The 12,876-nt window shown below is 42.1% G+C and overlaps 1 protein-coding gene across 7 annotated transcripts in view; it reads right to left on the bottom strand.

Moving 5' to 3' along the window:
- The window catches only part of IMPG1 (interphotoreceptor matrix proteoglycan 1), a 180,081-nt gene that overhangs the window by 133,871 nt on the left and 33,334 nt on the right, over nucleotides 1–12,876 (bottom strand). For all 7 annotated transcript variants that reach the window (XM_053286951.1, XM_053286950.1, XM_053286947.1 and 4 more), the window contains exon 2: nucleotides 3,976–4,209. In XM_053286951.1, the coding sequence (XP_053142926.1) occupies nucleotides 3,976–4,209 (234 nt within the window). The remainder of the gene's footprint in view (nucleotides 1–3,975; nucleotides 4,210–12,876) is intronic.

Genomic DNA, 12,876 nt, shown 5'->3' on the forward strand with positions numbered 1-12,876 from the left:
CCCCACAATACGGCATGTGTGGACTCTGCCTGTTTACCACCCTACCTTATCAGAGCTGAAATACATGATCAAGAGATCCATGCAGGATAGTCCTCACTGGGCCAAACCTGGATTGGAGACTGCAGGTGGAGAAATTGTATCTTTGAATGCTCCTCCTATATGGTTTTTTTAAAATTGTCATGGCTGGGAAAAGGTTTCTAGCCTGCCTTGTCTCAGATAAGGTCAGTGACCGATTGTGGGGGTCCTGAGGCAAAGCCCTGGGCTGAGCCCCCAGCTGGTATATGGGCCCCTTGCTCTTTCATGGCTTGCACTGCCCCCAATGGTACCCAGGAAAGCTAAGCAGGCAGTGTGCAGATGCTCCTTCTTCAGCACCACCATTCTAGCTGCAGGTGGTAGTGCTGGCAGAGTGTCTTCTACTGCCACTCCACTCCACTGCTGCCTAGTAAGCTTCCCCAACTCCCGCAAGCTTGTCAGCCAGTAGTTGATGCTCTTTGTAAGGACTAGGGCTCCAGGAGTCAGCTGGGTGGACCCTGTGATGGGTATGGGCCCCCATACCTGACATAGCTGATTCTGGATACTGACTCTGGTCTCTGACATGCTTGCTCATTGTGTACAGGGTGGTTTTTATATGCGGGGGGGGGGACATGTGAGACCCCCACCTGTAACCAGAATGGTTCAGTCCAGGCCAAACTACATCATGTGACTGAGTGCTCTGTTATTGCATTTGCTATACAATCAGGACTGCTGGTGGTGCAGCCATTCAGCAGATCCTTGGATAGCCTAACAATAAGAGTGCACTTTAAGTAACTTTAGTTTTGTTTTTTCACAAAAGGTAAATAGTGCATAGGGGGGGAAATTATTTCCATCTGCTCCGAAATACCTAAGGCTTGTTTCTGTGTATGGGAAGACACAGTTTCTAACCTCTTTGTGTTTTGAAACCTACATTTTACTTGTTGGTAGCTAAGTTCAACAAAAAGAAAATGTAATGGATTAAGCAGAGTACAATGATACATTAATCAAAAGAGAGAGAAATATTCTATTAGCTATTGTGGCAGGAAGCATCAAATCTGACACATTTGAATCATGGTTTGTGCTAGGTATTTGTAAAATGCATCTTCACTCTTCACATTAATTAATGTACTCATACTGCTGCTGTTATACTTTGACTTTGTCTGTTTAATTGCAACACAGTTCCATGCTTAAAAATACAGCCATCATAATAAAATTAGAGTGTGTCCCATCTCCTCTTTAAGTCAACCTGAATTCCCATGTTTTCTTCCTTTGTATTTGGAGTGCCAAATCCTCACTCTGGACAGTACATGTATCAGATAGAAGGGTGGAGATACATGGGTGTGACAGCGAAATAGGAGGGAAGGGAGAAAGAGGTTTATACCTTGGGTGAGATGGAAGCCACCTTAAATCCTTCAGCTTCCCCTCCAAGATCATGTGAGTCAGGTGCTCTTTCACAACAACACCTCTTGCACTTCCAAATTGAGTGGGAGCTGTGTAGCCCTATTCAGACATTATGTTGGACACTTGTTCAGAACACACAGGTAGAGATTTGTACGCAGGTTAGTGTGAGTATAGGGCTGTAGTTCAGTGATAGAGCATCTGCTTTGCATGCAGAAGGTCCCAGGTTCAATCCCTGGCATATCCAGGTAGGATTAGGAAAGACTCCTGCTTGAAACATTGGAGAAACCACTGTCAGTCAGTGTAGAAAATACTAAGCTAGATGGACCAATGGTTTGACTTGATACAAGGCAGCTTCCTATGCAGTTTGTGTGCTGACTTTACAGGTACAGTTATTCACATGTGAAGGTGAACAGAAGGTGCAATAGTACACTTTGTATCTGTGAGGTTCACTTTTAAAATGAATGCAGGCACAATCATTCACAAAGAAAATGTACAAATGTACAGACATCTGTACACTCACACAACATATCTGAATAGACCTGTGTGTGGAAGCATTTCCAGCCCAAAGGTTGGCTTCAGCCAGCCTCTGATTTGAACTGAGCTCAACTGCCTGCTTTGCTAATATTGCTACCAGGGTGCAGCTATAATTGAACAAGTTGGGACAAATGTCCCTAAGCTCCTGAAGGATGGGGACGGACGGCTGACTGGATGACAGCTCACTCTTTGCTCCCTCCTCCTGCTTTCCTAACTCACTGGCACGCTGATGGCTCATGATCAGAGGACTCATCTCAGCTTAGAGCAAGATGACTCCTCTCCAGGCCTCCTGACTGACTCTCTCCTCCTGACTAACTAGTGCTTAAGCACAGCCTACCCCTCCTTCAGTCTTACTGACAAGCTCAAGAGTGAGGAAAATGTCACTGAGCATCACCAGCCAGTCATGAGGAGAGGAGGGAGAGAATATATATGTGTGTGTGTGTGTGTATATATATATATATATAGAGAGAGAGAGAGAGAGAGAGAGAGAGAGAGAGAGAGAGAGAGAGAGATGATGTAGATATATGTGTTTTAAAAAATCTGTTTCTGAGGCAGGGGAATGCATGCATGCAAGTATGTGTGAGAAAATGTGCACACAAGTAAAAGAAAGGGTGTACCAAGAACATTTTGTTTTGCATGATGTCCTTACAGTCCTTCTGCAGCAAGGACACGTGGCAGGGAAAGGAGGAGTGCTCACCACCTTCCCTTCTTGTTCCAGAGTCTTCTCCAACCTTGCTATACCCTGGTTGCTACATTATAATTAGATGGTCTAAATTTCAAGACTGGACATCCCAAAAGGGAATCTACATTTCTGAGGCTACAAGGCTGTCCTCACACGCAGCCTAACCCAGGCTAGGGAAGCCCAGCCTGGCTTAGGTTGCACATGAGAGCTACTGGGATCGAGATTGGGCCCGATCCGTGTGGCACAGAACTGTGGAGCCCGGCTTTTTAGCCTGGCTTTTAGAATGCGAGCTTGGGCTGCTTCCAGCCTGGCCATACCCAGAGATGGTCGCCACTGAAAAGGCTGTGTCCTTCGTCCCTAAAAGTCAGATTGGTAACTGTAGTGGATCAGAGAGCAGAGCCTGAGATGAGGACCTTAAGGACAAAGATGGTTTAACTCTTTGTCACTTACTTCTGTACAAATATACCCAGAACTGGAGTGTAGGTGGAGTGCTATGAATCTGCATTCTCTATGAAAATGTGATCTCTGTTTTGCAACCATGCTACTGTTTACATGCTTACTTATTGTTGAAAAACAATATCAGACTAGGGAGATGATTGGCCTGACAGAAGGCAGACTGGTTCTTTATACACAATCTCTCACATTTGTATCACTCCCTCGCTGTAAGGAGATCAGGACAACATAGATAAAATAATCTCATTTTACCATCAAAACAACCCTGTGTGAGTGAGACTAGGTTGTCTTGTGGGGACTCGTCCTACACACTGAGGGTCAAACTATACAGGATGCTAAATGTGTGCTTGCATTTCCACATTCCTTCTTTCTTTTAAATGGCTACTGGGGGTGGGATAGAGACTGAAATCCAGATTCGGACCATGACACAGGGAGATAATCTTCCAGAACAAGGAACAGCTTTGGAATGTGTGATTATTGTAAGGCAAACTGTATGTGTGTGCAGGGGTGGGTGGGGTGGGGGCGAGGAAGGCTAACCTTCCTCTCCTCTGCCATGGTTCTGATTTTATTTACAAAAAATTGTAAGTACACATTTAATATCATATGTAGTCTGTTCTTGAGCTTCAAGAATGAGGAAGAATTCGAACCTGGCTTTCCCACTTCCAAACCCTACCCTATAGACTAGCTAACTGCTTCACAATAATCTGATCTTTCCTCAAGATAGTTTTTAATATACTGGCAATGCGACATCAGTTTCTAGATATCATTGGCATCAGAGCAGTTGCTGAATTTTCTCTAGGAAACTGACTATGAACTTGACTATGAAATTATTGGTGCTTGAAACAAAAATAATGGAAGGCTATACAGAAAGCAGATAGGAAATAACATCTCACCTCTCAACCTGTAATAAGCCTGATGGCTTGCTAAAATTTGCTTCACTGACTCTTGAGGGCAAACCTTCACGCCCGTTGGGAAAAAAGAAGATCTCTTTGTTCTGTGTTTCGCCATATCAAATATCCTTCGAATGGTCGATACTCTAGACCTCTTTGTCATTCTTTCTGACTTATCTGACCCTGTAGCATCTGCAAGATGTTTGGCTTCACCACGATTAATTTTATTGGGAATTTCTGCAAGAAGAATGACAAAATGAAACACATGTTAGTAGAATGCAAGACAGAGAGGTTTGCTTGTATTTTCTGAATGATAATAAAATAGATACTTCAAAATGTCATTGATTGATTTGATTTGATTTGATTTGATTTCTACAGTGCCCTTCCAAAAATGGCACAGGGTGGTTTACATTAAAATAAACACAATTAAACACCACTGATATGATAAACACCATTGTCTGCTATTGTGAGGAGCTAATTGTAGAAATGTTTCCATGTCATGGTATTTTCTGACCTGTACAATACTGTTTACTTACCAGATTTACCTTTGGGGTTAGGAAGAAAGCTTCTCCCATCCCAGGTAAAAGTTCGAAGAGTTTTGTTTGCGGTCCCTCTCTGCAGCTTCCACTTGGCTTTCTTGCTTGAGTCATCTGAAATTATTTGCTCTGCAAACCTCTGCTAACTAACCTTTTACAGGGGTCTCTCTTTTATATTTAGCAGAAGGACAACTGTCCCTAGCAGGTGGCGAGCAACTGTGTGATCCCAGCACAGCATACCTCCAGTGGTTGTTGCTGTTGTCTTCCTTATGCTTCTTTTTAGATTGCTCTTTGGGGGCAGGGAACCTTAAACTTTTTTAAAAAACAACCCCTTTTCCCTATGTAAACCACTGTGAGAATGTTTTGTTGTTGTTGGAAAACAGTATAAAAACAACCATAATGGCTGACATCCAGATAATACTGCCCTGTTACAACCATGCGGACCTCCACACTAACACTGTGTCATAGTACGAGTAGAGAAAGGGGTGTTTTTTTATGATATCCCCTTCCCTCTGAAGTCCACTATGCATCAAGAAAATATAACTCTGAAGGTCACCTCATCTTCAGGAACATATTTTCTTGATGGGCTTAAGAGGGAATGGGAGACTGTTGAAAATTTGTCCTTTCCCCACTTGCATGACGACTCAGCATTATTGTGGAAGCAAAATGCTAGTCTGGAGGTCAGCCAGTAATTATTAATTGGATTCACCTGCACTGTTGATGACAATTTACAGATTAATGGAGAGAGGCTGGTACAATCTTACAAAGATGAAAGGGGGCAGTCCCAACATGGGCTTACTAACTAAAAGAGGCTAGGAAGGGCTAGATGATGCTTATTTGAGCAAAGCATTCTCAGCAAAGGGTGGAATGTTTAAAACATTTATTGAAGCTGATGATACTCAGTTCTGACTTACAGAAGGAAGTAGAAAGAAATGGCCTTTTCCCTTTATAATGAGGGGCACTGTTACGCATGGACCTGGGGGCCCGGGTCTGTGTGCCCACTCTCCTAGAGGGCCCCATGGTTTTCCCTGAGGGAAAAGAGGGTCCCTTTTATATTTATGAGTTCTGAAATTTGTCACAGATGTAGGACAATTATCAGGACTCTGTGTATTGATTTTTTAAAAAGAACAGCTGATCTGTTGGTTTTTAATGATTGTTTTTAAATTTTGTAAAACAAACAAACCCAAACTCTTCAGAGAAGTCCTATGTGGCTTGTTTCATGGAAGAAATTTACAAATACTTCTGGAACTGAACGCCCACCCCAAACCATCATTCCACCCCCATGTGGAGGAATGTGTCCATTGCCTTCATAAAAAAGAATAAACCACATCCCTTTTCATCCCCTTTTATATTTCTGGAATGGCATTTCTGGAATGGCTTGATCTAGAGTTCTGAAATTGGGCTTTGATGTAGGACAGGTTATCAGGACTCTTTGTATTTGTTTTGAAGAGGATCAGTCAATCTATTCATTTTTAATGATTTTTTGAATTTTAGAAAAAAAAACTTCAAAAAAACAAAGTACTATAAGTAGCTTGTTTCATGGCAGAAACTCCCTTCAAAAAGACCCTTTATTTTGCAAAAATAAAGTTGGTATACATTAAAAAAAACATTTTGGTGTATACATCATTAGTATCATTTTGGCATACACACCCTTCGTCTTCCCTCATTATCTCTCCACCAGTTATGTGACAGAGTGTTATCTGCCCTAAATAATTTAACAGCTGGGGAACAGAAGAGGCCTGTGTTAGTTTGTTTAACTGATGCTGGATACGCCAAAAAAATTTAGTTTTTTATGTATACCAACTGTATTCTTGTTCAATAAAAGGTCTTTTGGAAGAGAGTTCAGGTGTTAATATCACTGACATATCAACCCATGGCAGAAAATTACAAAAATAAGCCCCTTCTTGGACCATCATTCCATCCTCATGTGAAGGAATCTGCCATTTGCTTTCATAAACAAGTTGTTCTAGTAAGAACTAATCTGCCTACTTTCCTTTCACTGCCTCTACAACTGGACTAAATTTCATTCGAATAGAGCTCCACAAGTTACATCTCTTGTGCCTCAAATGTTCACGCATCCACCATCTTGGATCAGGGTGGATGACAACATCACAAACTACACCATTGAGGTGTCCCTGTGTGTCTCTCACTACAAATGTACCAAATTTGGTTCAAATTGGTTAGACTGTCCACAAGTTAGCCCACTTGCTCCTCAAACATCCATGCATCCACCTTCTTGAATTGGAGTGAATGACATCATTACAAATTGTGCCATTGGGGCAACCTTATGTGTCACTACAGCTGCAGCAAATTTTGTTCAGATTGGTTAGGTGGTGCACAAGTTAGCCCTCTTGTGCCTCAAAAGTGTACACACCCGCCATCTTGAATTGGGGTGAATGACACCATCGCAAATTATGCCATTGGGGCAACCCTATGTGTCACTACAGCTGTAGCAAATTTGGTTCAAATCAGTTAAGCGGTTCACAAGTTAGCCCACTTGCGTCCCAAAAATGTACATGTCCACCAACTTGAGTCAGGGTAGATGATGTCATCACAAACTACGCTGTTGAGGTGTCCCTACAGCTGTACCCAATTTGGTTCATATTGGTCCAGGCATTGCAGTTGATGGGGGCCCCACACACAGGCACACGGAATGCCGACTGATCTCATAAACCCAGTGAAAAGTAGGCTAAAAAAGTGCAACATGCCTCCCTCTTTTGCCCAACCCTTTACATTTCCAGAAAGGCTGGGCTTAGAGTTCTGAAATTTGGCACACATGTATTCCAAGATGGCAGAATTCTGTGCATTTTCATTTCAAGAAAATTGGTCAATCCTGTGATTTTAATGAATTTTCCCTACTGCAGTAAAACTGCCAGAAAGAGTGATCTATATCCATAGAGTACTACACATCTAGTGAAAGTGGAATCAACTGTTACATCTGAATAAACGAAAAACTCCCCTCCCCCAATACATGTACTATGCTCAAGTTGGTTTGTAATCCAAAAGGTCTGCATGAAAACTATGAAGCAAGAAGTATGTGGTTTTAATTCCCTGCCCACCTTATGAATGCACTATATGTCCAAGTTGGTTTTGTGTTTGAACTGTGAAACAAGGGACAAGTGTTGTGTCTAAGTAAGTTTGTGAATGGCCAAAAAGCCAAATGGCCAAAAAGCTATGTGAATCCATTGGGGCTTCTTTTGTTTTTGGTGGCAAATGCACTCAGATTTGTGGTGAATGATCAAGAAGGTTTATGGATCCTTTGAGGGTTGTGTAGTCTTCCCTCCTCCCCTAAAATGCACTCTGCCCCAGAGAGGATGCTTATTTTTTAGGCAGAGGCCCATAAGCTTATTAAGTCCAGGGTCCAAAATTACCTAGCTGAATCTCTGTTTATGATCAGTAATCATTTCTAATATTTACTGTCTCTCCATATGAGATGACCCAAATGTTGAAAATGTAATGTTATGATTATAATTTCTTTTGAGGGAGCATGCTGATGAGATGGATGGATGCATGCGGATGTATTCACAAATATAGTTCTGATATTAAGTTCCCACAGCTACATCCAGGAGCACTACCATAGAATGATCTGCATATGCAGTATAAGGATTATTGCACAATTTACTCAATAAACAACCTAGGTTCTCACCCTGGGTTTATCACCAATCCTGTCCCTCTAATCAGGGTGCCTGTATGATAAACATGTTCCAAACCTGTTTGTTACATTCACACCTTACAGTTTGGTTATACTCCTAAAAGACAAAGAAGCCAGTGTTATCTTTAAAACCAATACTATTCATGAAAAATGAGACAAAAATGTTTGAAGAAAAAAAGGAAAAAAAAGAGTAGGATTGGATCAATCCTTGTGTGTTGAAAAGTAGGTGGCAAAATTACCTGTATTAAAAGAGAACAGAGCTTTGCACAGTGTATTTACTTGATCTAGACAGAATGCCCAACACAACTTCACATGATACAGGAATTCAAGGTGATTTTTTTTAAGTAAACAGAAAAGTGTAAGAGTTGAATTTCAATGGCTTAAAACACACACACACACACACCATTTTCATGGAGATAATGAAGGAGCAGTCAGTGAAGTAATTATATTTTAAATTCTATTCAATGATGCTCTAAAAGATTATAATGTTGATTTTTAAATGAACTTTGCAAGATGCTTTGGAATCATATTTTGTAGGGTTTTTTTAAAAAAAAAAACTTGCACATGTACTCTGAAAAGGGATAAAAGGTAAACAGAATAAAAGATTTGTTTAAATAACTCCTGTGAAAAGCAACAGGTAAATTTTGAGATAATTGGAAAACTTTCTGGGGCAGAAAACATTTTTCTAAGAGGCCAACTTAATGCATGGAACTTGGATACTGATGAATTGGCTGTAGATGGCAATTGCATTTGGAAAAGATTCAAATTAACCAATGGGAGGAAGAAAGGAAAGGAATCAAATATTTTTCAAGAGAATCGAGTTTACTGGAAAATAAGATAGGAAAATTAAAAGCTAAATATTTAGTAGAGCATGACAAGTTTCAGTGTAATATAAATGATTTACATCTAGGTTTTTTCTCTGTGAAATGAAGAATGTAGTTTCAGTCAAAGCAACCAACATTAATTATTATGTCAGTAGTGTTAGAAAGATGAAAGAAAGTAAGAGACGTAAAGATGCTTTATCCTGACAATCTGGAACTGAATGAATTCAATTTGAACAAAGAAAAGGGAAAGCAGTAGCACTTCCAGTAAATACCAGAGAATGAGGTCATTCGCTTGGTAAACTCACCTTCTCCCCCTGATGAATGAGTTCTTCTGTTGGGAGTGCAAACCGTGTTCCTAGAGGAGCAGCACTGCGTGCTTGCTGGGCTGAGCTCCGGAGGCAGGCTGGATGACATTTCCTGGCCTCTGGAGATCCCACAATGCACCACGTGAATGCATGGTGCATTGTGGGGACCCCCCCCCCAGCGATGGGCGGGCACTCATCAGTGTTGCAGCACCAGCTGAAAGCAGTCAGCGCTGGCACATGGTCAAGTAAACAGGGTTAAGGGAGCACTTGTTGCCTTAACCTCATTCAAGAGGCAGGCTCCCTAGGTGCAGAGGCGTAACTATAGGGGGGGCAGGGGGGGCACGTGCCCCGGGCGCCATCTTTTCTGGTCACGTGGGGGGCGCTGCCATGACCAAATTTTTTTTAATTTTTTTTTAATTTTTTGTTAATACAGATGTTTCCTGCTCAGTGCAGCAGCGCTGCAGCAGTCAAGGGAGCGCGTCGGTGCCCCCTTCCCCATGAGCGGTCCCTTCCACTCCTCCTGCGCCCCCCCCATTGCTTTGCTGGCGCCTGGCAGCCAGTCATTGGCCTGGCTTGGCGGCGGCAGCGGGCGCTTGTGAGGAAAAACCTAAGTATAATGTAGTACGTTGAGGGGGCGGCGGCGGGGGGCACGGTGGGGGGGGCGCCATTTCAGTGCTTGTCCCGGGCGCCGTTTTCCCTAGTTACGCCTCTGCCTAGGTGGATTTGTCACTGTGGTGCCATTGGGAGCAGTGTGCCTCCCGGCAGTTCTCACAGGCAGCCAAGCCTGGATTTGGCTGCCTTAGGCCGGTCTGGGCTGCTTGTAATAACAGCCACAATAAGTAGCTTCCTTTCTATGCTACACTATTGCAAGCCTTCTTAATTTACACTCCTGAATGTCATTCTTAAAGGACAAGAGGTGGGACTGGTTATTACAATATGTATTAAGACTTATATTTTGGACACAGCAGAGCAAAGCACTTGAATAATCCAGGTCACACAACTCTTCTGGCCCTGTAAATCTCAGTGTATCTTGAGAGATGGCGTTTTAAAAAATAAACACTGCACTTCTAATAACCAATTGCCCTGCAAGGAAACAGATAATTTCAGTGCAGTCCTGTCATACCTGTCAGCTTCATTTCTATTGACCAGCAGCTGTTTGTCACTGATCTGTGACAAGGCAAAATGAATAAAGATCAATCACACAGTTTGCTGAAACAGCATATCTAGGAAACCGAACCAGACAACACTTCCAACAAATGCCAATTAGAAAGTGGGAATACTTTTGACAGGACTTACTTTTTAGCGGTTTTGCTGGATGAATCTAGATACTGTCACAGTAGGAAAGCATGGGACCTCAACTGAGCACAGTCCATGTGCTATTTGTCTATTGAGAGAAAAAGCTAATGTGGTCCAATTGATTGTTGGGATGTGGCTCTCTGTACATCAATATGCTGGAACGTTGCTGGGTCTTGGACATTTATAGTTTCATCAGTGAAATGCCCACCAAACAGTGGGGTAATGTACCAATAAAGATAGGCTGCAGCTGAGTATGTGACTGTCATTCTAGCTGGCTTTGCCCCAACTTCCTCCTGGTCTCCATTCCTCCTTGCTTTGCATATAGCCCCCTATTTTTTCCTTCAGTGCACTTAGTCTGTAACTAGACCCCACTTTCTCATTATGATGAAAACAATGTCCACCTACTTCATGGGGTGCATTTTATTTCTCCTGTAAGCCATTACTACAATATGAATTAATAAACCCAATATTTGATGTCTTTATTTCCTCCATTTTTAAGGATAATTGAAGACCATGTAATTATCTGGAAGCTCTACTTGTTCCTTAAAGTAAAGTAAAGTGTGCCATCAAGTCGATTTTGATGCCTGGCACCCAGAGCCCTGTGGTTTTCTTTGGTAGAATGCAGGAGGGGGTTACCATTGCCTTCTCCCTCACAGCATGAGATGATGCCTTTCAGCATCTTCCTATATCGCTGCTGCCCAATATAGTACCAGCGGAGATGAGAACCGGCAACCTTCTGCTTGTTAGACATGTCCCTGCTGCAAGGTGACCTGTTCCTTATGGCCTTCCAATAATGGCATATTCTTCCCTGATTCCATTTCCTCTATTCTCTCCTTTGTGTCTATTTCTAGATAATGAGTTCCTGTAGAGACCTGTCATCTCATCAGTTGTAAATGTACATGCATACTGTTATATAAATTATCATCATCATCATCATCAACAACAACTACTACTACTTCTTCTTCTTCTTACAGGGCCTTTTCATGGAAGGCAAGGGGGAGGGGCAATTGCCCTGGACCCCATAGGGGGACTCTCTCGTAGCATCTAAAGTATGGCTCAGTATTTGAAATGTTCAGATCAAACCTTTTCATTCAAGGCAGTAAAACTAATCAGTTTAAATAGAAGTCCAGGATCAAGAGTTATTTCAGTATTTTGGGTTATTACTTTGACACAGGGTGCAATGGCTGACATACTGCACAACATTATGCACATTATGCACATGGTGGAATAACATTTGCACAGTTGTGCAAGTACAAAAATAGTGCAAACTGAGTTGCGCAACAATACAACCATTGCATATAATGGCTTCACTGTCATGTAACTCAGCAAGAGTGCTGTTGTGCAAGTGCAAATGGTGTTGTACAACAGTGCTGCTCAGTAACAATGGATCTTTTACAAAGTCTAAAGGCATGAATATTGCTCATTCTCCTATATGAATTCCCTTTAATTCCCTCTGCATTCAATTATGTTTGACTCATCACTGTTTCCCATGGCTCCAAACCTTCCAACATTTGACAGATGAACCTGGACATGCTTGGTGTTAAGTGAACAGGAATTTGTTAGTAGAGAAATGGTGATCCATTTCCATTTGCATCTGCTCTGGCACATCTTGCTAAATCATTTTTTCAGGGTGAAACTTTCCTCTTGCCACAGCACAAAGCAGTGGTACTAGTCACATGGCTTGAAACGATTCTATGGGCCAGCTGGTGTTCCAACAATTCAAAGAGTTGGAAAGGATCAAAAGGCTATGCAATGGGACACTCTGCTACATCAGCAGCCTTCCAGTGATCTATCTTGACCACAAGCCAAGGCAGGTGGCCAGCAATTCAAACAGCTCAATTCAGGTAGGAGGGAAGTTCCAGAATTTGCTACAACATTCAATAAACACACGCCACATGTATGCAGAGTGAGCTTGAACTTGAGTGAGTTTGAGCCCCTATAGAATTTTGTGAACACATGCATTTTCATCATATGACATTCCACATAATCCCTGAAGCATGTATTATTCTTCCGCTTCCCCTTCCAAGAATGTTTTCTTATCTTATCTTATCTCATCTCACCTCATCTTATCTTACCCCTCATCTTATCTTATCTTATCTTATCTTATCTTATCTTATCTTATCATCTTATCTTACCCCTGCTAACTGGGCAAAGAGGCACCTTTTACCATGGTGATTCTCTTTATTTAGCAGGGGGAGAGTAACTGGCCCTATCCACCCCCAGCACAGTACTTCCAGTGACTGTTGCTGGTATGTGTCCTATGTTTCTTTTTAGAATGTGAGCCCTCTGGG

The sequence above is a fragment of the Hemicordylus capensis genome, chromosome 1 (genome assembly GCF_027244095.1).
Source record: "Hemicordylus capensis ecotype Gifberg chromosome 1, rHemCap1.1.pri, whole genome shotgun sequence".
Taxonomy (NCBI): Eukaryota; Metazoa; Chordata; class Lepidosauria; order Squamata; family Cordylidae; genus Hemicordylus; species Hemicordylus capensis.